General features: G+C 42.4%; 1 protein-coding gene across 1 annotated transcript in view; it reads right to left on the bottom strand.

Moving 5' to 3' along the window:
* STAC (SH3 and cysteine rich domain) overlaps positions 1-27,082 on the bottom strand; it is a 108,539-nt gene that overhangs the window by 54,405 nt on the left and 27,052 nt on the right. Inside the window, exon 2 of the mRNA XM_032780206.2 lies at positions 25,186-25,462. Coding sequence (XP_032636097.1) covers positions 25,186-25,462 — 277 coding nt within the window. The remainder of the gene's footprint in view (positions 1-25,185; positions 25,463-27,082) is intronic.

The raw sequence follows: 27,082 nt of genomic DNA, 5'->3' as shown, positions 1-27,082 counted from the left end.
GGGAAGATGTCGAGATATGTTTGTGGACGTTTATAATTTAGAGACATTCCCTCATACGGGCCAGTATTTTGAATGTAGGAATTTAGATGTGTGTCCTAGAAGCTGGGGTTAAGAATACGGTGTAGTAGCTGTGTACAGCAGTTCACCACAGAAGCGCTTTAGTTTGTTTATTAAAAGTGTTCTGGTTTTGTTGTTTAATGAACCCCAAAATCATTAAAAGTACCCTGGAGGATCTTGCAGTTCACATGCTTATAAAACCTTCCCTTGGAGTTTGAAAAATGCAGACAGACTTCTGCGGGTGTTTTCAAAATTTTACACTAAATTTTCAGCCAAATTTAAAATTTTCCAAAAATTCTCATATTTTTATAAGCTGGTTGATAAAACACACATTTTTTGGGGGGAAAAAATCCATTGAAATTTTAAAAATTCAGAAATTTCCCACCAGCTCTACCTGTATTGTTTCTGAAATCTGGTTCAATACCAAAGATAAATCAGATGATTCAACCTGAATAAAATGGACACTGAAAATATTTAAAGTCATCTACATTGAGCAAGCACATTTCCTTCCATAGATTTTTAATAACAATCCACTGTATTTTTCATCTTCTCTGCCATTTGTTTGCTTTTTGCATTTCTCTCGGTTTGGTCAATGACTGGAGCCCTATTATGTTGGACCCTGCTCCTGGGGATGTTTCTGAGGGATGGAATTAACATAAATACATAATATTTGAAGACACAAAGCCAAAAGGGCCATATTCTGTCAACTTACATCCAGTGCAACCCCATTACATCGAACATGGGCTGTAATGCAGGACCTAATGTAACCTCTCTCTCCTGAAGGTGTCGTTTCCATTCTCCTATCAACAAGAAAGGAGCCTGTTGCATGCACCTAAGCTGATTTCAGCCTAGACATTAGGTTTATTGTCATTCCCATGCAAAGGATCATGCTACTCAGAAGTTAGATTTTTTTTCTCCTTTTGCTAAAAACACCCAATCCACATACTTTCTGTCAGACTTGAACTTCTGCTGGGGACAGCTGATGAAAGCAACGTATGCTCCCTCCCCTCCTTCCCCAAGCGCATTTGGAATTGTTGCAGGTGAGCTGCCTGTGAGCTGGAGTTGGAGAGTTGAAGTTGGCGGGGCCAATAATTTGTCAGCAAGAGATTTCCAATGTCACCTTGAAGCATAAAGAAAAGTCCATCAGATGACCTCATTGGCTTCTCCTCATTCCTCAACCTCTCACCCACTCTTTGCTTGCATTGTTTACTTTTTGCTTAGTTTTAAAAATAATATTCATTATTTCTAAATTTCTCTGTGACCACTTCCTCATTCTGCTGCTGTCCATCAGTGGATAAATTCCCTCCCGCTTCAGTGCTTTAGCTGTAGGACTGGATGGCTCCAGGGCTGGTTTTTTGTAGGTGGCATTGCCAAGCCCAAAAGTTCAAAAATCCCGAGTCAGATCCTTTCCCCCAAAATCATGAAATGGACTCAAAAATCACGGTATGTTCAAATAGATACATGTGGGTTTTGGTCTGTGTTTGGTTTTTGCAGACCTCCAATGTGCCTGATGGTGCACAGCCTCCAGCTTCTTCCCAAACCCAAACACTTATTTATTTATTCTGTGTCTACTCCATCCCCACATCTGCCCCTCTCTCCCTCAGACCAGCGCCTAGGCACATCCAGCCACTTACATTAATTCTGCTCCCCTCAGCTGCATAGCTGTTCCCTTGCCCACAGCACACCTCTGCTCCTCCCACAGGTTGTGGAGCAGGATTTTCTTCTCACCCTTTCCAGGCCTTGGGGAGAGCTTCAGGGGTTTTTCACCCCCTCTCCTACTTCCTCTCAGGCTTGATGTTGCAGCGAGGGAAAGGTGTGGGGGAGGAGCAGGAAGCAAACTGACTCTTTTCATAGGAGCAAAGAAGAGACTGGAACAGCTGTTACCCTTTAAGTTTCCCCTCCCCAGTTCCCCTCCCTAACCCCCAAATTCTTTTGGCTGATGAGGGGAGGGTGGAAAGGAGATCTCTGCATTCCTACTTTAGCACTTTTGATCAGTGGTTCCTTCCCAGGGCTGACAATCATGCGACAGATGGAGCTTCTTGCTCCATCCCAGATTGGCTGCAGCAAGGGCTAGAATTGCCCTACTTGCCAACTGGGCAACACCCTCTCTCCCCCACAGCTGGAGTAAATAGGCATAATCCTATTGAAGCCATTTGCACCAGCTGAAGATCAAACTCCAAGCCTTTCCCATCTAAGTCGAGAGTTCCTGTAGTCCTGCTTCAGTTGGTTGCAAATGAAAGTAGTGATGAGATGACCACAGAGTGGCCTATGGAAAATGAATGGTTCCCAGTCAGATATCCACATCACATAAAATCATGAGCAAAATCGGCAACCCCACGGGCATCCTCAGCACAAGGGGCCAGGACTGAATGGGCTGATGAAATATCGTCTCCCAAGCAGAGATAGTCTCTCGGTGTTGGGAGCAAGCTACATTGGTGGGCAGGTGAAGGGCCAACTTGTATTGCTCCTCCCTGTGCTGTAGATAAATAGTCTGGCATAGTTCATAAGGATCAATTTCCCTTTTCTTTGTTAAGAAAGGAAATAGCACATCACAAACAGCCCTCTCTGTCAAAGGTTCTGCTACTGCCTGAACTCAGTGGAACAGACGTTCCAGAAGTGAGGGGCAGATATGTAGGATAGAGGATTTAAAAACCTCTACATATAATTTAAAAACTGACAGAGTAATGAAAAGAGGCAAAGAATTTATTTATAGTGATCTGCCTTAAAAAGTGACAGTATTGGTCTGACTTTGATGTGTTGTGAAGTTTACACCTTTACTTTTTTTTTTAAAACACATTTTTGTTGGTTGTTAAGGATAGAGAACTTCAGCATAGCCTTGAAATCACACTTTTCCATGAATCATGAAATATAGTGTCAAAATGTGTACAAACCTCCCTGAGCATAATATATTAGCAATGTATCAATCAGCAGAAGATAGGACGTTAACGTATTAGGGCAGGAAATTCATTTCTACTTAAGTCACCTTTAGTTCCCAGCCATCCAGAGCTGCTTAAGAGTTTCAGATGGCTTTTTTTAACATGTAGAAATAGAATGAAAAAAAAAAGTTCCTTTGTATGCAGGCAGGCTGGAAAACAGAGCATAAAATTAGAACTGACTTCCCAGTGATAGAGCTTTCTTTAGAAATATTGTGCTAGGACAAAATTAATGAACAGGCAAGTTTTTCTTCGGGGATTGGTCCAGAAAAAAAACCTTCACCATTAAAAGTGTCACTCGTAAGTTTATTTTTCTCTCTCCAACGTGCATTGGTGAAAACACACTTGTTCCATCTGTAATTCAGCTGTGTAATGTCTACATCAGTAACACCATTGCTCAGACATTAGGTCATGAATCGATCCTTGAAACAGGGCTTAAGTGGCACACTGGCTTTCTGTACAAGGACGAATTTCACTCTAGATCTTTTAATGTTATGAAGATGATGTGCTGATTGCCTCACAGTGAACACATAAAGCCACAGTTCTCCCAGCATTCACTTATCAATTATTCAGCAGCTTTGCTAACTATTTCTGTCCTTGAAAGGAACTATCCACCACCACATTTCTTAAAATATCACCTCTTGTTGATGATTATCTAAATGTTGGTTACGATGCAAGAGCAACATGATAAATAAATTAACAGCAAAATGTATTATTAAAGCCAAAAAACAAATGCAATAAATCATCTCTAATTTACTGTATTTTGAAAAAAGTGGCACTGATGTCTTAACAACAACCACTCCTCTGCAAAACAATGATTGCTGGTGTCAGGTGAGCTCTTTGCAAGCCATATACAACAGAACTTTGTAGAGGGTTGTTTTGTCTGAAGGGCAGATAAAAATTGCCTAAAGAAGCACAGTACTAACATTCAGATTTATCACCACTGCTGGAACTTGCTAAACGGCAAGAAGCAATAGGTATGAGACAATATTTTTAACAAAAAAAAGTGGTTCAGATAAAATAACCAACCCAAACACATCTTTAAAAAGACTACAGGATACTACAGTAGAAGCCAGATTTAGGCCAACATTTTCAAGCTGGGTTTCCTCAACAGGTACAACCTAAGTTTGTGGCCTGATTTCCAGAGTCTGAGCACCTGAATTGCTCATGAAAATCAGGCAACATTGGATGCCTAACTATGGATTTCAGTGTCTTTACTTCAGTCACGACTGTACATATTACAGCAGACAAATAATTAAATGTTTAAAAAAATCTTCCTATCGAAGATTTCCCGTGGAGGGTAAAGGGCAGAAAAGGGGAGGACTACTTCTGGAAAGTATTCAGATACTCTGACGATGAGGGTAGTATAAGAACCTGACCAGAATAGAATAAAGAACAGGAGAAGCAGCAACCTGGACCAGTGGCTGAAGTAAGTACCAGTACAAGCCAAGGGTTTGGCCTTAGTTTGGGCAGATAAACTTGCAAGGAAGTCCAATCAAATGAGATTTACAGTTCAATTCCTAGATCAAAAAGAGATTTTTGATTCGGGAAATCAGATTTTTGATTCGGGAAATCAGATTTTCCGATAATGGCCTCTCTTTGTATAGGCACAAGTTATTTGCACCTGTCTTTACAAACGTGAAAAAACGGACACCTGATTTAAAAAAAAACTGGCTTTTGAGTGTTTTATGAGATAAGCTTCTCAAAAGTTCAGATGCTTATATGTACTAACCCTGCAATCTTCTGAGGTCTACAGCCCATGATTAGGAACCTGGAAGGTGAGAAAATACTATCAGACCAAAGCACTGGCTGCAAAATGTAGAGTGGTGCATTCGCTATGCAAAGAAGGGGGAAAGGAACCCTACACTGGGAAATAGAAGAACAATCTGTTCTGAGTTCATCACAGCTAGGGGATTTTTCATCCCCTCTGTTCTGCTAATAACTGTTTAACATTTTTGTTGCTTGTGGCACTCCATTACCAATTAATCTGAAGTGAAAGAGAATGCGATGTGCCAAAGGATTAAGACAATTTGACTTAAAAAGACCCCACCTTGATATGTAAACAGTTGATTGGCCTCTGTGCTTCTGCTGTGCCAAACTTCTTAAAGCTTTGGCTATTTCCTCTTGTGGTACGAACACTAATTTGTCAAACCAACTTCTCTGTTGTGTACCTGGACTTTGTCAATGCAGACAGAGCAGCAGAGCTGATTCTGGAGCCAGCCAAATGAAAAGACAGACATCTGACTTACTTTTGCAACCCCTCCCTCCCTCCATCTTCTCCCCATGTCACAGAAGCTGCGCAGGAGGCAGCAGCAGAGGATAACTACACACACATGCCTAATACTTAGTCTGCTCTCAGAATCTGGCTACATGCAATTTTCTAATCTGAAGCCAAATTCTGCTCTTGGAAGCACATTCAGCTCTAATTGATTTGAGCTGAAGCCACAGGTGTGCGTGGGTGGGCATAATTTGGCCCTGAGTGGGGATAACCCCAAGGATCATATTTTGTAGAACTCTACAGGAACCATTTCACAGGAAATTCAGCGATTTCAAATTTTCAAGTTTTCAAAACATTTGTTTGGGGTCAGTTGAAGCATTTTGAAATGTTTCATTTTGATTTTGCCTTTTTTTTAGGGCTGTCAAGCAATTAAAAAATTAATTGCAATGTTAAACAATAATAGGATACCATTTATTTAAATAGTTTTGGATATTTTCTACATTTTCAAATATATTGATTTCACTTACAATACAGAATACAAAGTGTACAGGGCTTGCTGTATACTTATTTAGATTACAAATATTTGCACTAAAAAAAACAAAAGAAATAACACTCTCCAATTCACCTAATACAAGTACAGTAGCGCAATCTCTTTATCATGAAAATTGAACTTACAAATGTAGAATTATGTACAACTCCCCCCTGCATTCAAAAATAAAACAATGTAAAACTTTAGAGTCTACAAGTCCACTCAGTCCTACCTCTTGTTCAGCCAATTGCTCTGTCATAAATAGATAGCTAAGGGTTAATGGTTCTTTTACCTGTAAGGGTTACAAAGGGAACCAAAATACCTCACCAGAAACCATCAGGAAACGATTTTTCAAAGTGGAGGGGATATGTTGGGGTTAGTCTTTTGTGTCTCAGCTATAGAAGTTTTCTACTTTAATCTTCGTTTCAATGAGGAACAGTAAAAAACAATATACTTTTATTGTGTTGGTTGATTACATGTATATGCTAATGTTTAATTGTACTCTTTGATAAGTGTGTTAGTTCATTTTTTCTTTTAAGCAATGTCCTTATATTTCTGATACAAGAATTTGTCTTTTTCTTCTTTTAAGATTTGAGTTCTCCTGGTAGCTAAGGAACAAAGGGGGGATATTCTTTTGTGTAGATCTACAAGGGTAAGTCGTGCAGACCAGTGGAGTGGTGGCGGGGAAGAGAATAGGTCTCTCTATTCCGTTGATTTGGGTTTGTTCTTTGTGGATGAGGAGAGATGCTTCTTGTTATTGTGTGTAAAGAAATTGCATCAATACTATCAGGTTAGCCAGAGAGGAAAGTCTGGGTGTGAGGAGAGGGGAAGGGAAGTGGGTTATTCCCTTGCTGGTAAGACTCGGAGCTTCTGGGTCTTGGGGTCCTAGGGAAAGTTTGGGGACAGCAAGGCAGGGGCTCGTAATTCCTGTCCCTGCGTGCGCAAAGATCCACTGTAATAAGATCCAAGCTGGTAATTAAGCTTGGAAGTTCATGCTAGGCACCCACATTTTGGACGCTAAGGTCCAGATTTGGGAAAGATGCTTATGATATGCTCAGACAAACAAGTTTGTTTACTTTTGCAGGAGATAATGCTGCCCACTTCTTGTTCACGTCACCTGAAAATGAGAACAGGTGTTCGCATGGCACTGTTGTAACCAGCGTCACAAGATATTTACGTGCTAGACACACTAAAGATTCACATATCCCTTCATGCTTCAACCACCATTTGAGAGGACATGTATCCATGCTGATAATGGGTTCTATTTGATAACCATCCAAAGCAGTGTGGACCAATGCATGTTCATTTTCATTATCTGAGTCAATCAGATATCACCAGCAGAAGGCTGATTTTCTTTTTTGGTGGTTTGGGTTCTCTAGTTTCTGCATCAGAGTGTTGCTCTTTTAAGACTTCGAAAGCATAATCTACACCTCATCCCTCTCAGATTTTGGAAGGCACTTCAGATTCTTAAATCTTGGGTCAAGTGCTGTATCTATCCTTAGAAATTTCACATTGGTACCTTCTTTGCGTTTTGTCAAAACTGCAGTGAAAGTGTTATTGAAACAAGCAACATGTGCTAGGTCACCATTTGAGACTGCTATAACATGAAATATATGACAGCAAGCAGGTAAAACAGAGTAGGAGACATTAAACTTCTTGGGGGAGAATTGGATCACAAATTTAGTTAATGCATTATTTTTTTAATGAGCATCATCAACATGGAAGCATGTCCTCTCATATGGTGGTCAAAGGATGAAGGAGCATACAAATGTTTAGTGCATCTGGCACATAAATACCTTGCAATGTCGTCTACAGAAGTGCCATGCAAACACCTGTTCTCACTGTGAAGTGTCACTGTAAACAAGAAGTGGGCAGCATTATCTCCCTTAAATGTAAACAAATGTGTTTTTCTTAGCAATTGGCTGAACAAGAAATAGGACTGAGTGGACTTGTAGACTCTAAAGTTTTACATTGTTTTGTTTTTGAGTGCAGTTATGTAACAAAAAAATCTACATTTGTAAGTTGCACTTTCACAACAAAGATTGCACTACAGTACTTGTATGAGGTGAATTGAAAAATACAATTTCTTTTCTTTGCCATTTTACAGTGCAAACATTTGTAATAAGATTAACAATATAAAGTATACTTTGTATACAGTGTTGTAACTGAAATCACTAAATTTGAAAATGTAGAAAAACATCCAAAATATTTAATAAATTTCAATTGATGTTCTATTGTTTAACAGTGCAATTAAAACTGTGATTAATTGTGATTAATTTTTTAATCACAATTTGTTTTTTTAGTTAGTCGCGTGAGTTAATTGTGATCAACCACCCTACTTTTTTATAATATGAAATAAATTTTGAAGCAAAAAGTCATTTTAAAATGAAAAATCATTTGACTTGAAGTAGTCATTATCAAGACGCTTCATTTCAATTTTTTTTTAAATAAAATTTTATTGAAATTGATACTTCCCGCAGAAAGTTTTGGTTTTGATGAAATAGTGTTTTCCAACAGAAAAACATTTCATTAGAAAATTTCTGACCCTCTCTCATATTAAGTGTTCGACACAGAAATAGGTAAACTCTGCCATCAGTTACAACCTTTGAACAGAATTTGGTCCTGGGTCTATGATTTATTCAGCACAGCAGTGATAGCTTAAAAACAATTCTACACAGTAGCAGCAAAGGACATGAATTTTTTAAAAAAGAAGAAAGCCTCTCATTTGCTGGAAAGATCTCTTTCACATGATCAATACAGGATTTCACTCCATCTCTGCAATGCATGTAAAAGGAACTTTTCTTTCATGGGGTCTATCTTTGGAGCAAGATAATTTGAATGGTAAATAAAAATTTCATTTTATGTCATAGGCTTTGGTCATTAGTTCAGACAGATGAATAAGGCCTTGTATATATTTGGGAATAGTCTTCATTCAGTGTTCAGTAGCTACCCTGCTGCAAACTCCAGATGTAGATTTCAAAAGCTATGATTTGCATTGGTTGAGTTTACCCTAGATTTAAGCTGGAGTAAGTTGAACCAGTGCAAATTTTGGCTTTCCTTCTCTACACTTGGGGTTTGCATGAGAGCAAATATACCAGTTTCTGGTCTGACAGCTAAATCCCAAACCTAGACAAGGTCTAAGTGTACCATAGACAGGGAAGGAAATTGGGAGAGTTGTAATCTAGTGGTTTGTATTTAGGATCCAGTGGAGCCAATCAGATGAGCTAGTCCCCAACAGCATAACTTCAAATGTAAGAGGACTTGTGTGTATGTTTCAGAAAGGGACTTGTTGAGGGGCTGGCTTTTGGAAATCAGCAAAGGGTTTTATCTGAACCAATCAGAAGCTTACAAAAATTCAGGTTTGGTTATAGAAACGGTGAAGTTTGGGCTCTATCCATTCCCAATGATAAATGCTATATCAAAAACAAGCTCAAGTTCAAGGTCCCACAAGTACTCCTGTTCTTTTTAAGCTCAAGACTGGTTGTTTCAAAAGAAACAAAAGGAGCTAGGTACCCAAATCCCACTCAAATTCAGTTAATTCCCATAGGCTCCTTCAAAATTCCCAGTCCTAGACAATAAATGGATTTGGTGCTTAGTCTCTCAAAGGTGCCCCAGGGGGCTAGCTGCAATGGTGTTTCAAAGGGAGTTAACCAAAAGGGCCTGCAGGAGCAGGAAGGATCTCGCTGTTGGATGCAAAGCACCCCTAAATAGTGTAGTCTTCTTGGAGCCAGACAACAAATGTTTTTCACAGGATGACTCAAATCTGCTGCACCTTCAGATGCAGCCTTCCTGTGCCCTCTTTTCTGGTGCCCTTTCAGATGCGTTACCCTCAGTGGTTGCCAGTATCACCTATGGCTACAGCTAGATCAGAACAGGGTAAATATGAACTTTCATGCTGAACAAACCAGAAGATGATTGCTGACTATTGCCAGTAACTTTAAGCATGCAGCACCTCAGTATTCACCTGTAAGCATGTATACAGCTTGCATCCCAAACTGCTGCTAACAATACCCTCTCTCTTCCCGGCAAGCTCCAGGGAACTATTCTGTGTGCGTGCTTAAAGAAGAATGCAAGGTGTTCTCCTTTATGCAAATATCTGATGATTCTTAAAAATCTAGGGCAGCACAGGATCTATTTTGAGCTTTCCATGTGTCATAGTCCTTGGTGTGTGTGAGAGACACATTAGTGCTGGTGAAAGGTGCCACATCAAGAGCCCTAGATACAGAAGTTTGCTGTATTCTATGCTGGCCAATGAATATGCCTCAACCCTGGCCTGGAACTAAGGACCAGCTGGCATCTTCACATACATTCAGTCCATAACCTCGCTACTGAGTTTATCAACAAGGGAGCCAGTTACATTTATTATGGAAACACTGGTCGTGGCTTTAAAGTTGAGTCTTGCACACTGCTTCATAGATGCTACTGGGGGAAGATGATGTCCAGGCCCTTTTTCTTCCTGATCCCCCACATTAATGGGCCTGGTCAGAGCTCCACGACTCCACTATGTACTCTGTGGCATGCAACAAGGATTAAATGGGGGTGCAAGTGAGTCCTTTTAAAAAGAGTGAAGTAAGGTGTGTTCCACCACATGTCCCCACCCACTACCTTCAAGCCAACCTTCACTATGCTAGCTGCATGGCTCTGGCATCCACTACACAGCTACCACTAGGGTGACCAGACAGCAAGAGTGAAAAATCAGGACAGGGGGTGGGGTGTAATAGGAACCTATACAAGAAAAAGACCTAAAAATCGGGACTGTCCCTATAAAATCACGACATCCAGTCATCCTAGCTGCCACTGCTCTGCTCCCAGCACAGTTTCACATAAAAAAGTCAAAATCGCGGTCTAGTGTGGTTCCTAATGAATTATTTACTTGATGAATTTTGCTTTTCTTTTCATGAATTGGCTGCAAACAGATCGGTTAACTCCTTATTCAGAATTTTTTGATTAATACTTTCTGCAAATAATTCCTGGCAAATAATTCTGCAAATGTTTTGTATCGCGTACACTGGAAAGATGTCACTTGCTTTGTTACTTTCTCTTGACCAAATGAGCATAACTCTACCAAAGGCACCTCAAAGAGGATCTCAGTGAAACCTGAAGCCTTACCTGAGTTCTCCCAGATAAAAGTCATTTACAGGGACTTAAATTTATACGGTTCTTTTTACAATAATTGGTCTCAATGAAATGAAATGTCATAGCACAAAATGTCATGAGACAGAACTGTAGTTAGAGCTGAGATAAGAAACACAGGGTATGTCTACAGTGTAATTAGACACCCACAGCTGGCCCATGCCAGCTGACTTGGGCTTGAGGGGCTCAGGCTAAGGGGCTGTTTAATTGCAGTGTAGATGTTTGGGCTTGGACTGCAGCCCAGCATCTGGGACCCTCCCACCTCACAAGGTCCTAAAGTCCAGGCTCCAGCCTGAGCCCAAATCTCTACACTACAATTGAACAACCCCTTAGCCAAGCCCATGAGCTTGAGTCAGCTGGCACAGGCCAGCCATGGGTGTTTAATTGCAATGTAGACGTACGCCTAGAGTATGCTCTTCAGGTAGTGACCAAATATTTTGTTTGCAAGTTACCTCATGCAGATAACGAGGGAACCTCCCAGCCATAGACAAGTTGTAATCAGTCACTGTTTGCAGGAAAAAGAGATTTATAATCTAGTGGTAAGCATCAACTATCTGGTGTGTCCGCACGAGTGTCAGGCTGGAGTGTCAGCAGGTGTGTAATATCCTCTGCACCCAAACATATAAAATAGGCTTGTGCCAAAGAAGGCAAAGACTTCATCATTTGTTTATACTGGGGCACCTCAACTTCATCCAACACAGGATCCATATGGACCAGTTGTCAGAAACACAATGGTCACAAAACAAAGCTGCTGGCATTCACTTCCATTTCTAATATGAAAGTATGGCCAAGAGTAGAAATGGGTCACATCATGCAATGCTGCATGTTGGCTACTAGGGTCATCACATCTCTAAACCATGCTGCTGTTTTAACGATAATGATAGCCACAAGCTACACTGTAGCTTCCTGTGTGGGGCACTTTTAACATCCTGGCTATATGCAGCATTTTACTTTCTTGAAAAAGCAGTTCCATTAATTGCCTTACTTTATGGTTCCTGCAGTCCTTAAGGTGAACTTCTCATTGATTTTGCCCAACATCATACTTACCAAGCAATTGGCAACTGCAGTCATCTATATAACTGAAATATATACGTGCCTACAAAGACAGGTCTAGAGGTAGAAAAATAAAGTGCTTCCTAAAAAGGTCAGTTAGGAAAGAGTCATGCTTGACAGCAGCATTAACCTCAGAAAAGTACTTAACAGTACTTTTGAAAATGGTTGCCCCCCTCCCCCAACCCTGTTCGGTGGTGCATTTGAAGTCTAGGTTCTCCCCACATTCTTCTACTGTATTGCTCGATGCAGCAATGTTGCTACTGAGCGATCATGGGGACATCACAAACACATTTAGTGAGAATTGTTTCAGCGGTAGTGGTGTTTTCACAAGTCATCTGGGTTCGAGGTGCCTTGACAATGTACTTTTGAAAGTTTTGCCCACCTTTCTATCTGCTAGGCAACAAACTTTACCCAGCTGCTTGAAAGTGTCTAACTGGAGATTGAACACACTAATTTTTCTAAAATTTACAGTCAATTAAAAATAATAAAGTAAGAAATGTGAACTATGCTTCATGCCTTGCAAGGACAAATTAGAATTTGAAGCGGGCTTCCAAGCTCTTTTCTAGGCGATTTAAAGATAAAATTCTAACCTCATCTCAGAGGAGCAAGTCCTCCCCAAGGATAAACAGACCCAATATTTGCTTTTCAATATTCACTTTAAAGTATGCTTAGATCCCTACTACCAAAGAGAAATATTAATTTCACACAGAGGTGCTGTACATTCCTCTGTTTCTTTACAGATTTATGGCTGGATATCACTGGGCACTCTTAAATCCAACAGGAAAGAAAGCTACGGAGCTGGAATCAATTATTGCTCTTTCGTGGCTATATTACAAAAGGCCCAGCTGGTTGCCTATGGACTACTCCAGTATAACTAGTGCTACATTTAACTGTCTTACATTATCAGTGGTAGGAGTTAAGTACTTATCGATAGCCAATTTTAACAAAAAAAATTAAAGCCTGTTACAATATTAATTTCAAGCTAACAGGTATTTTTAAGTTAAGGTTTTACACCAAGTGTTGCCGCTGCCTTTTATGAATGCTTAATGTCTGTTTCCCACTAACTCTTCACAGAAGAGACTAGATGAAGCTAAAGTAAACATTAGGCTGGGATTTTTAAGAGTGCCTCAAGGAAGAAAGTGCCAAACTCCCATCAGAGTCAGTCAGAGTGAGCACCTAATTCTCTCAGGTGCTTTTGAAAACATACCTAAAGGGATAAGAGAATTACTCTGTCCTCTTGCACAGAAGAATATGGCTCAATCCTCCAAGCCCTTACTCACACAAGGAGATCCACTGGACCTGATCATGCCCCCTACACCCACACAGAGCAGAACCATCATATGTAGATCTTCCCCATCCTGTACAGAAACGGGTTTATCAACTTCTGTCACAGTATTCCTCCCACTCCCCTAGACAGAGTCTGTGCCGGGGGATAGTTGGAGACTGGGAAGAAGGCCATGTGTACACTTACAAGCTTACAGCAGCACAGATGTACCGATATAGCTGCACTGCTGTAAGATTGCTCACGTAGCTGTGTTATGCTGATGGGAGCGAGCTCTCCCATCAACGTAATAAAACCAGCTCAATGAGCGGTGGTAGCTACGTTGGGATGCTCTTCCAACGACATAGCACTGTGCACACAAGAACTTATGTTGGCAAAACTTATGTCACTCGGGGGGAGTGTTTTTTCCACACCCCTGAGCAACAAAAGTTTTGCTGATATAAATGCTAGTGTAGACCTGGCTGAAGAGAGACTGGGGGTGAGCACAGAAGGAGGGCAGTGCACATCATCTTCCCTCTGATCCTGAAAGATCTAGTGAAAAAGTTAACACAGTCACAAGCAGTATTATTCTTTGCACTGAGTCTTACAGGAGCCTTAGGAACTATCACAGCCAGGAAGTGGCCCTGGAAGGGAGCCAGCTGGGACTTCTGGTTGGGCCCAATCCTCATGTGATGGCACAAAGATTCTCTGTGGATGGCCTGGTCTCATTCGGATTCTCGTGGACCTGCCAGGTTTCAGTCCTGTTCCTGTAAACTTTCCCCACAAAGATCTCCTCCACCAGAATCCACTCCTGCAGGTTCCTCCTCAAAAGGGAACAATCTTGGCCATTGGCTTTAGGGGACGATCATGTCAATAAAGACTACTCAGGCACGTAAACAGTTTGCCACATCGGGCCTTCAATTAGGAAGGTTAAATTCAGCAGAGATAAAACTCAGTACTTTACCCTAATTCTGAAGCATGAACCCTAGTGCACATGAATCCTGTGATTGATTTTTCCATGTGCACACTTTTGGTTACAAAAGTACTTCAGTTTCAGAAAAAGCAGTCAAAGGTACTACAGATAATGCATATAGCTTAGGAGTTTCTCATCAGCGATGGATCCTTCAGGTCAATTACTTAAACAGAAAAAAACAACCCAAACAACTGAACAGATACTATATGTAGCAAAAATCCCCCTGTCCTACTAAAAAACCAAACCCATGTCATTTCAAATGAAGGCCTCATATCAAAGCCTTGGCAATGGAGGCCACATTCAGCTTTGGTGTAAATGGCCACAGTTCCATTAACCTCAGTGCAATTGAGTTATCCTTGCTGTGACAGACCCAGGCCAGTTGGGAAAAGCAGAATAGCAGAAGGCAGATATACTGGATAAGCAGTTTTCTGTTCCCTGAGTGACCAGAGCAGGGGCTGCTCCTGGCTAATGAGAACACCTGACTCCAATTAACCTGCTAAGAGTCAGGTGAGGCTGTTAAGCACCTGACTCTAATTAAGGCCCCCTGATGCTATAAAAGGGCTCACTCCAGTCAGGCCAGAGAGAGCCAGGAAGCCAAAGGAGAGGAAGTGTGTACAAGGAAGTGGGAGCAATAGGTGTGCAAGAACCTGAGAGTGAGTAGACATACTGTTGGAGGACTGAGAAGTACAAGCTTTATCAGACATCAGGAGGAAGGTCCGGTGGTGAGGACAAAGAAGGTGTTTGGAGGAGGCTATCATAAGCCTAACTCTCAGTTCTGAACCTTAGCGTCCAAAATGTGGGTGCCTAACATGAACTTCCAAGCTTAATTACCAGCTTGGATCTTATCTCGCTGCCACCAGACCAGAATTCAGCGGCAGAATGCCCCAGCTTTCTGGTTTCCCCTCACGACTTTCCTCTGGGGGACCCCAAACTTCAGAGACTCTGAGTCTCACAACAAAGGGAAAATAACCCTACTTCACCTTCCCCTCTCTCTCGCACCCGACTTTCCTCTTCTGGTAGCTACACTGGGAGTACTGATGTCTGCCAATCTCTATCGATACATCAACAATACCAAGAGATTTCCTCTATTCCCATCACGCCTCCCTCTCACCAACATAACAAAGAGACAACAGAACCTGCCAAATTCTACATACGTGTTCACCCGCAATATGCACCTTCCACCAATCTCTCTCTTCTTTCCCTGCCTACCAATTTGCACGACCGTGGTTGACCCCTCTGTGAATCAACACAAAGAAGAATTCTTCCTCCCTCCCCACGATCTCGTATCCCTCGAACGTAGACATATCCACGTACACCTATTCTCAAATTCCAAGCTCTCTAAACACTAGCACACAGAGAGACTTAGTCTAAAAAAAAAAACATGCAGAAACAAAGAAAAAGGTACCTCAATATAATATATCATCATGTATCGCTCTTAGTAATAGACATTACAGGGAACATATTAGCTAATATGAAGAAAATTAAAAAATGAGAAACAGCACGTCTGATTCTCAAACGCATATACACAAATTTTGATTAACTCTTTCCAGGGTCAAATAGCATCCCACATGGTTAGGATCACAACAATATAACACGGAGCCTATATAAAGCTTATTAAGCTATATGTGATTATATGTATACACCATCGGGTCCTACATTTGTGTAAAACAGAAGAAAGTAATAGTAGACTGCACAAGAATCTGAACTTTCTTCCATACGACCGCCACATAGGCGAACAGAAACATAAAGATTACAGGAACCACACACAAGCCACAATTATTATGTCATCCCCCTTGCTTAAACTTCAGCCACTGGTATGACAAGAAAATGCTTTTATATGATCGAAGACTGAGAATACCTGTTCTATTCAGCCTTGACGTAGCAGAGCAATCAAGGATCAATAGCTCTCCTGAGAAAATTCTCCCCTTTCGCTTTACACTCGCATTTTAGACACAGAGTGCCTCAGAAATTTCGTAACATAATTTGGTACCTCTTAATGGCTATCTACTTTATGACAGATGGCATGGAATAGTCCAGTGGGAAGTTGTAGCTTATCATGCAGCTATTCTCCCGGCGTAGTGGCGCGGTGCCTTCCCTTCGGCGCGATATCGGCCAGAAGTCACGGTGTATAATGGGCCCGTGCCACTAGATGTGGCCCCACGCCTTACACCGTTATGTTAAGTTGTGTCCTGTGTTATTTAGACTTTGACTCCTAGATGGCCTCCTAACCTGCAGGGCTCTCGCGGCTCGTCGTCTGCTCCCATCGGATCCCCACCCTCCTTTGAGAGAGCGCCACTGCTGGGGCATGCGCTGCGGGCCTCCGCTCTACCCAGCTAGGAGCTCCAGGCTAAGAGTGAGCGAGTCGTGCGGCTTGCCACACTCTCTGAGCTATGGAGCTCGCGCGAGAGCGTAGTCCTGCCGGCGCTTTGCCGCGCTCTGGGCCGTGGAGCTCCACGCCAGGGACGGGCGCGAGTCGCGGGCTTGTGCCCGCGCTCTGTCTGGGCTCCAGCCGGAGTAGAGGAGAGGCATCGCGGGCTATTGCGCGCTGCTGCCGGAGCTTCTCAGCCAGGCAGGGAGCGGAGGCGCGCGGCTTTGCCAGCTCTACTTGGCCAGGGAGTGCGGCAACAGGGCCGGGGCGGGCTCGCGAGGCTGGAGCCGGAAGCGCCAGCTCTTCTTGCTGGAGCTCTGGCTCAGAGCCGCAGTCAAGCCCCTTGAGCCCAGGCTGGACTCTGGGCCTTTAAAAGCCCCCGAGCCCTGGACAGTGAGGGGCTCGGGGAGGGGCTATTTAAAGGGCCTGGGGCTCAGCTGCCTCTGCCACCCCGGTCCTTCAAATAGCCGCCAAAGAGCCCCGCTTCCCCCATGCATTCCCCAGCGCTCCGCGGCTATTTAAAAGGTCCCTGGAGTAAAAGGGGGTTTGGGGCTACTAAAGGGCTGGGGTTCCAGCTGCCTCTGCTGCCACCCGTGACCTGTCCACACCAGTCCGGCCCTGCTGCTGCAGCCAGCTGCACCCTGTGCCACAGCCACCCCTGCCAAACCCCTGTCCTGATTCCAGCCAACCCCTGCCAACACCCCTGCAGCCCTGCCCAAAGCCAGCCAGCCCCCACACACTGCTGCCCGCTCCAGCCCTGCACCTCTGCCACCGCACCCCCTGCCTTGTCTCAGCCACCCCTGCCTGAAGCGAGCCAGTCCCACACTCCTCTGTCTCCAGCCCTGCAAACCCTGCAAACCCTCTGCGGCCCTGCCTGAAGCTAGCCCGCCCACACCCTTGTCTCCAACCAGGCCCACATCCCTTGGCCCTGCCTGCAGTCCAGACCCTAACCTCCAGTCAGACCCTGCCCTGCCTCCAGCAGCCCCATGTCCACTACTGCCTGCAGTTTCCAGGCATTAACCCTGCAGACCTGCTTCAATGAGGGCAGGGAGCAGCTGGGACCAACACATGTGCACACCCCCAGGGAGTGGCGGGGACCCATACATGTGAAACGGCAGTTATTAACAGCCAATCAACAGCATATATGATGCAATGTATATAATTTTATTATTCATATAGTTATGGAAAGTAAATAATACATGAAAGAAATGAGAGGCTTTTTTTTCCACTTTTTTTTTTTTAAGTCATCCCTGCCAGGGCCCCACCGAAAATGTTCGAATTGGGCCCCGCACTTCCTAAAGCCGGCCCTGTCCAGGAGACACTCTAGACAGCTGCAATCCACAGGGCCCTGGGCTGGAACCCAGAGTAGAGGACGGGCCCGGGTTCCCCCAAAACCTCCCAACTCCTGATCAAAGACAGGAGGAATTGACCTGGATTGTGGCTTCTACCAGAGGGGAAGGTCTCTGGGCTGTTTCCTGACCCACAGGGTGAATCTGTGAGGCGAGCAAATCCACCAATAAGCACAGGACTCACCAAGACAGAGGAGGAACTTTGTCACACTGCTTACACTGAACCTGAGTTTGGCTTGTCAGTGTGTGCTGTTTTATCATTGGAGGGATAAATAAGATTACTAATGCATGAATTTTGTATTGCACTTTATTAAAACTTTGTGATTTTTTTCTGTCTCTCCTCTTCCAACCCCCTCCAGTTTTCTTCTTTTTTTAAAAACTTTCCCACAGGAAAAATAAAATAAAGTGTGTTTTTTCCAGATTGGAGAAAGTTACAATAACTCTGCAAGGAGAGTATATTGTAGTAATCTCTCTCTCAGGTAAAATCTACATAAGATTAGGACTGTTGCAGTCAAAGGATCATTCGTGAATGGATATGTCACAGATGATCAGCATCTAGACAGTCAGAGATCAGTTGCCTTGTCCACTTCCCATTTTTGAAAGTTCTGAATTCATTATCTATTACCTGGGCTGCTGAGCCCAGAATACCCATTAAATCCTCACAGTGGCTTTATGAAGGCCAGAGTGAACTTACATCTATCCAGAAGGTATTATTGCTTTAATTTATATTCAATGATTTAATGAAAGTTAGTTATTCATGGATTTATAGCAGTTGTAATATACATATCACCATAAGGTGGGTAGTCGTTATGGGTCAGAGTTAAGGTGAGTAGTGAAACTCAACTGCTGTGTTTTCAGTTAAAGAAAATAACTAACTTTATAAGGTTGTTTTAAACAGATGGCTATTTACTGACTGGGAACACTGAAAATACATTTCTAAACAGATTTATTTTCATTTCAGATATTTTTAAAACCAAGTTGGGTTAATTTCTTGATATGCCACTTATATTTGCCTTAGACAGGAAGTATTAAATACACCCAGTCTGTGTGGAATGTGTGGAAAATAAGACTTTTTTTTTCCCATCTGAGTCATTACGGGAAATGAACCATAAATGAGTAAAATGTTTAGAAGAGGGCCACAGATGGAGCAGGTTTTTTTAAATACACAATGTTTTCTTCTAAGTGTGAATACTGACAATGTTTTCTGCTGAGCGCAAAGTACTATAATGATGAGTGATGACACACCATAGATTGGGAGAAAAGTGAGAACATGTGGTTTTGATCACCCTATCTTTTTTAAGATTCTTTTTTCTGACGTGGCATTACATTTACTGTTCCTGTCTTTGCTGGTGCTTAGATATTAAACGTTGACAGACTTTTTCCTTCACCTCATATTGAACTGAGTTATCCTATTCTGCCTAAAACAAGTGAAATCTTACATAAGAAAACAAAAAATGGGAAGAAGCATCTGAAGTTGGGTGTAGAACAGGTCCTTGGTAATAGTGACTATAATATAATTAAATTTCACATCCCTGTGGCAGGGAAAACACCACAGCAGCCCAACACTGTAGCATTTAATTTCAGAAATGGGAACTAAACAAAAAGGAGGAGGTTAGTTAAACAGAAATTAAAAGGTACAGTGACTAGAGTGAAATCCCTGCAAGCTGCATGGACACTTTTTAAAGACACCATAATAGAAGCTCAACTTAAATATATACCCCCAAAAAGTGTCACCGGGGCTAAACAACAAAGTAAAAGAAGCAGTGAGAGGCAAAAAGGAATCCTTAAAAAAATGGAAGTTAAATCTTAGTGAGGAAAATAGAATGGAGCATAAACTCTGGCAAATGAAATGTAAAAACATAATTAGGAAGGCCAAAAGAGAATTTGAAGAACAGCTAGCCAAAGACTCAAAAAGTAATAACATTTTTTTTAAGTACATCAGAAGCAGGAAGCTTGCTAAACAACCAGTGGGGCCAGTGGACGATCCAGATGCTAAAGGAGCACTCAAGGACAATAAAGCCATTGAGGAGAAACGAAATGAATTCTTTGCATTGATCTTCATGGTTCAGGATGTGACAGAGATTCCCAATCCTGAGCCATCCTTTTTAGGTGACAAATCTGAGGAAGACAGGATACTGGGCTAGATGGACCTTTGGTCTGACCCAATATGCCCGTTCTTACGTTCTTAACGTGGCCTGGAGTTCATCTTATTTTACTCCTGTTCTTTTATTTCAGTTTTCTGCTATAGCTTCTGATAAATTGGAACTCAATTCAGTAAAATCAAACATACTCAAACACATATGCTCATAAAAGTCTTATGTGCTCTGGAAACCTCTTCAAACCTACAGATATTTGATTTTCAACCTTCCCCACTGCTGCCGTTAGAGAGAGAGAGAAATTCTCTCTCTTTTTTAAAATTCAACTGGTCTCTAAGGGTGCATATACACTGCCATTAAACACTCACGACTGGCCAGTGTCAACTGACTTGGGCTCGGGCTACAGTGCTATAAAATGGCAGTGTAGACATTTGTGTGCAGGCTGGAGCCTGGGGTCTGGGAGCCCATGAAGGGGGAGAGTCCCAGAATGCAGTCTTCAGCCTGAGCCCAAACATCTACACTGCAACTTCATGGCTCTGCAGCCTAAGATCAGCAAGCCCAAGTCAGCTGACATGGGTCAGCTGGGGGTGTTTTATTGCAGTGTAGACATACCCAAAGCACTACTGCAAGAAACTGCCTTCAGATGGGAGCTCCCTTTATTCTGTAGTGCTCCCCTGAATGTGGAAGGCTCTCCCTTGTTTGGTAACAACTGCCTCTATGCCAAATACTCATTTTGCCACTCTAGCACAAGGGAATTGCACCCCAAAAAACTGAGAGCAACACTTGGCCTGCCATCTTCAAGGCCAAGCATAAAGCATATTATTGTCTATTGTCCTGGTCATTTCCACAGGAATTTTACCTTGTGAGTGCTTTTGAATGGGTTGTAATGCATTTTGGGATGCACTATACAAAAAGCACTAGAGTAGCTTTTCATTGTACCCATCCTATTCTGTATATTGAAACTAGTTATATGTATTTGACCTTTATTCCCCGACTCTACATCTATAAACGGAACAAACTGAGACAACGAGGGAGCCCACACTGAAAGGCAGAATTGGGCTCATTGTACTGGATGACAAAGAGGGATGTGATGCGCACATTTTCTGTAGGATGATGATGTTTCATGTTCCATTACTCTAATTTTGTCTTCAGTGAAAAGAGCAGCATAGACAGCCTGCTGTCTGCGTTGTAAGTTTCTTGTTAGCTCTTAAGCTACAGTAAGATTTTGACATACTGGCAGGATAGAAGATCATGCTGTGCAGAGCTCAACATTCAGCGCCATACCCAACTGTGCTGCTCAGTTCACAGATCAGTGCTCCATCTAAAGTGAGCCTGGAATCCTTCTGGATGACAAAAAAATCAAACCATCTGAAGCCAAGCGGAGATTTTCCTGGACTCTCTCTCAGTGACCTTTACAAAACTTCAAAACATATTTCAGCCTTTCCCTTCACTCCAATCAGTAAAGAATTTTGAGCCATACACTCATTACTCTTAAATATCACAGCTGATGGAAAATATGAATGGAAAGAATGAAAGGTGTTACGTTATTACAATGAAAATTCAGAATCACAACTGACCAGGGCAGAAGTGGCTTGGTACAAGCTTTTTCATTTGGAAGCAGGAAATATGATGAGATTTCCTGGAAAAGTGCCTGTTTTGTTTCAACAGCCCTATGGCTCATAGTATCAGAGGGGTAGCCGTGTTAGTCTGGATCTGTAAAAGCTGCAAAGAGTCCTGTGGCACCTTATAGACTAACAGACGTATTGGAGCATGAGCTTTCGTGGGTGAATACCCACTTGGTCGAATGCCCATAGTTACACAGCTTACCTGGAGTAATTGAGCTATATCAAATATTACTATTCAGTTCCCACATGCAGTCCGTAATACAATGCTATAAAATCAGACATGGCTATGGGAAGAAGAGACGGAGAGGACTGCTGTAATAGAAGCAGCTCCATATGTCACTTTACAGGCTGTCTAGAGTGTAGAGTATCATGTGGTAAAATAAACTCGAAACACCTTTTCCTTGCACCAACAGCTGCATAGCAGAGGTCTGAGAATTCACCTGACTCATCCAGGCAGCCAGATAAAGTAGGTCACATTAGCTTCCACTCAGTAGGGATAAAAGGTTTCTTTCTGTAGCAAAAGGGCTAAAGTGAGGGGTGGGAAGCCCTTCAAGGGGAAGCCCTGGGGACAGCCAGCTCAGGATGCAGGTAGGCCCAAACTGATGTTTTGTAGTATGCCCTGCTTCAGGCCTTGCCTGTTTAAACTGTGTCATGGAGGAAGCTGAACAAAGGCAAAGGGTGTATAAGAACTGGACTTGCAGGAGCTGTGCTTGCTGCAGGGAGGAGGCCCTACCTACCTATAGCAAAAGAGCAATAATATTCTGGAATTGTATTGGTTTGCAGTCTTACTAATCTACATCATTCACAGCAATAGCGAGAGACAGTTAAAAATGTGAACAGTGGGAAGCAAAGTTGGTCTGAGCTTATATTCTCAGTTGTATACATTTTTGAAAATAATATTTGACATCAAATCCACATCAGACTGTTTGGTTTAAATAACCTGTTGTCCTCTGTCAGACCCACACCAGCCATACTTCTTTTGCTCTGGGCCTCTAGTATTCCATGGTGTTAATATTCTGTCTCATCCTCCTGGCTCTGATCTCAAATAGGAAACTATTCTCCTCTCAAGATTTTTTAAGGCTATCAACCTTATACATAATAGTACTTAATGACATGTGCCCAGGTAAGACTTAGTCCTGTATGCCCAAGATCAGCAAGCAGCACTGTTTTCAACTCCCACATTACATTTAAACTTTATTTAAAATACATTTTAATTTCAAAGGCTTCCTTTTTAGCACAAGTGTGACCCCAGCACCTCTTCTGCAAGGAGGTGCAGAAGGCTTACAGGGACCTCCTGATTCTAGTACGTATAGTCTAGTTCACCAAGAAAATGTCATGTGAGGTCTCAGATGAAAGCCGGTGTCACATTGCTCAGCAATATCACAAAATACATGTATGGATGTTGTGCAAGGAGTTATGCATATACATTGAAAATCTGTTGAGTCCGTATCAAGGGACTGGTCACCAGTGAAGGTGAAAAACAGGGTCTGTCAGTCCAGAGATGTTAATCCATCTGTTTAAACATAAATTGGTTACTGCCTCCTTCAAAGTGGGTCTCCTATCATCAGTCTGAACTGAATGCAAATGAAGAATTGTAAGAACTTCAGAAAGAAACTAACAGTAAGAAAAAGACAGCTGCTGGAGAGAACCATATCTTGAGATGCACATCAAAAGTTTGCTTGAGAATATTTGGGGGAGCAGGAAGACAAACGAGATGCCTGGGCATCCCTCACCAAGGAGGTAAATGCACAGCAAATTTCTTTTCTGAAAAAGGGATCACAACCAGGCTTGTTTGAAAATGCTGGAGTAGACTTTAGAGAGAAGGTTAATCTGTTATTTCACTGCAGTCTCTAGAAAGCATGTCATGATTTTGTTTTGTATGTAGCATGTGTTTCCAATATTCTTACTCTCCATCATTGGAATCTCTGTTCTTTGATAATAAACTTATTCTTATTTTCAGCATAAATACATCTCAGTGCTGTGGTGTTAAGCAAAATGAATGGCCTGAGTTGAATCTTACAAACTGGTGTGCGCTGTTCCTTTGGGAACAGCAGGCCTAGGTAAGTCAGTGGGTGTTCATTGGAGAAAGGGCTAGACACTACAGGTAATGCTCTGAGGACTTGGGAGGTGGTGTGTGCCTATCGTTACCTGTACAAAGAGAGCAAGACCTACAGAGGCCCGGAAGGCAGTGCTTGTGCTGCTAGAGGTTGGTGGTTTCAGAAAACTGACCCACAGCAAATGCAGACAAGACTCCTTCATGCTAAGGGCACAATATTCCTATTGTGATGCTCTCCAAGGGTACTCAGGGTTGTCCTGAGTACCCTTGGAGAGCATCACAATAGGAATATCACTAAATACAGCTGAAGTCCTGGGCAATGTAGTCTTCTGTTGGCCCACCATCCATTTAAAAATTCTGCAGAAGGTCCCCGGGCCCCAGAAACACTGGAAAAGTTAGCTAAAACAGGACACCACCAATGCCGCAAACTGAAAAAATCAACATACTAGCATCTTCAGATAAGGGAGCCAGAGAACCTCACAACAGACAGGGGGCACATCCTCAGCCCCCCAGAACTCCATGGAGTTACACTAGTTTGCACTGGTCCAATGTACAGCTCAGAAAACAAACGTATTTTCTCACATCAAACCTGGCATTTTGAAGTCTGCCACCATGCTGAAGAATATGCGCTGCTGCAGGTTTCTGTCTAATACTTGAGCCAAGGAAGTGTGTCACTTTTTCCACATGAAAGTATTCACTGCCTCACTCTAATTTTTCCTGAGGAATAACATGGGCCCGGTTCTCCTCCCACTTACTCACTTTTACAGTGGTATAACTCCATTGATTTCAATGGAATTGCTCCTGCTTTATGTCATTGTATGTGAGAGGATAATCATCACTGAGTGTGTCAGCCAACATTCTCAAGTAACAGCCTCCCTGTTGGCCTATTGATGACTGTCATGGACCCCCACCCTCCATGACATGTAGAGGATGCAGCCTCTGTGCCGCCATCCTGCCTGCACCCTCTCTCTGCCTCTTCTTCTGCAGTACTATTGCAAAGCTGGTGTGGCAAGCCTCCACACTTGGGAGAATTTACACATAATCTCTGTAGGGTGAATCAGAATAGTAATTAACACTTTGGAATGCAGTGAAACAGTGTGGGACTTTCATTCTATTTGATTCATTATAATGAATGACATTTACCGTATTTTCTAGCAATACAGCCAATAGGTCAAAACCCAACAGGGCAAAATTTGGCTTCATAGATTCTGAGTTGTGATACCTACGTGTCATCATGGGGAGATATCTGTTATTTGGGTCAAGCTGCAACCCATGTTAACTACACTTTATGATCTCACACTTTAACAGCTTAACATGATCACATTGACATGATCATGGGCTCCTTGATCTCATACTTTAACAGCTTAAAGTGTGAGATCAAGGAGCCCATGATCATGTCAATGTGCTGGTTGGTGTGGATCAACAGTCCAAGTTGCTTTGGACTAGTACTATCAAGAACATCTCTGTGGTCATGTATGGTCTGGGAAGGCCACTCTGCATATTCTCTCTCACACGCAAACAAAATAATTCTTACCAACAATCATGTGGTTGCAGACATCACAGAAAGTGGGTTTTTTGAAGATGTGCTCCTGGAAAACATGAACCTGGTTGCTTTCTGACTGCTGTTGGAGTTTGATGGGTGTGGAGGTCTGGCTCTCTGAGTTGGGGAGCTGGCCGATGTTGGTGCTCATCTCAGGCAGCAAATCAACTTGTAATTTCACATCATTGTTAGTCCTCTGGAAAAAGTTGTCTGCGCTTTTACTCCGTAAGCTTTTGGTCTTGAAAGAGAGTGATCTTTTCAGTTTCTGGAGCTGCAATCCAATAACAGTAGAGTTGGTCACTTTTTTTTTTTTAAACACACAGCAGGTCAGGGTTATGTTGTGAGGTGTATTGTTGACTTTGTGCATACATGTAAATTCCCACTGATATTAACAGTATGTTGGGAATGGATTATCCCAGTAATGGGACTGCAATGTAATGACTCCACTCCAGTGAGCTACATAATCCACTCCAAAATCCAACTAGCACCTTGAGAGTTAAGACAAGAGCTTGCAAGGAGAAACTCATTACTCCTGTAGGCTCTAACAAACAACTCTATCGCTGCCTTCTTAATAGGTGCAACAACAAAGTCATTACGGAGTATGATGCACATACATCCTGGGGAGAATATATGCTCCTTTTTGTTCAAGCCTGACAGAAATTAAAGTGCCATACACCTATGTACAGTCCTTGAGTAGCAGGTAAAGCTATTTCGAGAACAACTGTTAAAGGATGCTGGAAGAGGAATGAATTCAGTGAGGTAGATTATGTATTTTTTTAAACGTCTTAATTTACAGTTCAGTGCAAACAGATACAATATTTACTGGTTTTTTGTCCTAGAAATCCTGGTTTTAAAAAGAAAAATTAGTGAAGATGAAGAGTTACAGCACTATACATTTTATCAGAATGACTGTGTCATTTTCCTGTAATTCAGGGTGGATTTGGTACTGCGCCCGGGCTCCCCCCAAAGAATTAGCAGTGCTATCAAAGGTAGTGGGTGAGGTCTGGTACCTATCATGGTGTGAGTTACAGAAGTTGGCAGATGTGACAGGCTCTGAAGTCTAAAGACGGCAGTTAGGGGAAAGAAAAGCATGCTGGGAAAACATAAGCTGCATCTCCTTTCACGTTCACTTATCTCTGACATACAGCATGTCCATTTTGCCTATCACACAGTATTATTTCAACTACAGCAACGCTGGGCGTTATTTTCTTGGCCAATGTGGTGTAGCATGAAATTTTCCATGCCACATAGAGTCTGTCTGTGCTAACTAGGAGCATTTGTTTAGACTAGAAACTATTTACACTGGAAACAAGGCGATTGGAAGTGATCATTCAAATTAATGGAAGGGAATGAGCTTACATACTTTCCTGAAAGTGCGTGGTACAGGTCTGTAATCCTGGCATGAGATCTGATGTAGTGGCCTTGCGGCTCTTTTATAACCACTTTTCATCTCTGATCCTCCTTGTTTTTTACTTATTATGAAGTCTATAGCAGATATTAGTGGCCAGGGGCTTCATAAAATGGTGTGTCTCCCTGTTGTGAATGGGAGGCAGCCTCTACTCCACACCAGGCAACCACATGAACTGGCACAAGGGATACTCAGGCCCTTTTCCTATATTTCTTCACAGTAAATTCCACTGGTCCAATGAACATGCAAGGAGATTCTGCTGCTTTAGCTCAGCTCTCCAGGTTAACAACAGTCCAGGTTGTTGTGTTGTAAAATTCCTGTTTTACACTCTTCAGTTTAGTTAACTTTTTCTCACTAATGACTTGTACATGGAGGCTTCGTGCGTGGCAAGTCCAGGTGTGAACATACAGCACACTAGCCTGCCGCTCACTCTGCAACTGCATACTAACAGTTCTGGAGAGTGCTTTGATGTTAGAGTCTCCA

This window comes from Chelonoidis abingdonii, chromosome 2 (genome assembly GCF_003597395.2).
Source record: "Chelonoidis abingdonii isolate Lonesome George chromosome 2, CheloAbing_2.0, whole genome shotgun sequence".
NCBI lineage: Eukaryota > Metazoa > Chordata > Testudines > Testudinidae > Chelonoidis > Chelonoidis abingdonii.
The sequence above is the reverse complement of the archived record's forward strand: the minus strand, read 5'-3'. Positions and strand labels throughout refer to the sequence as shown.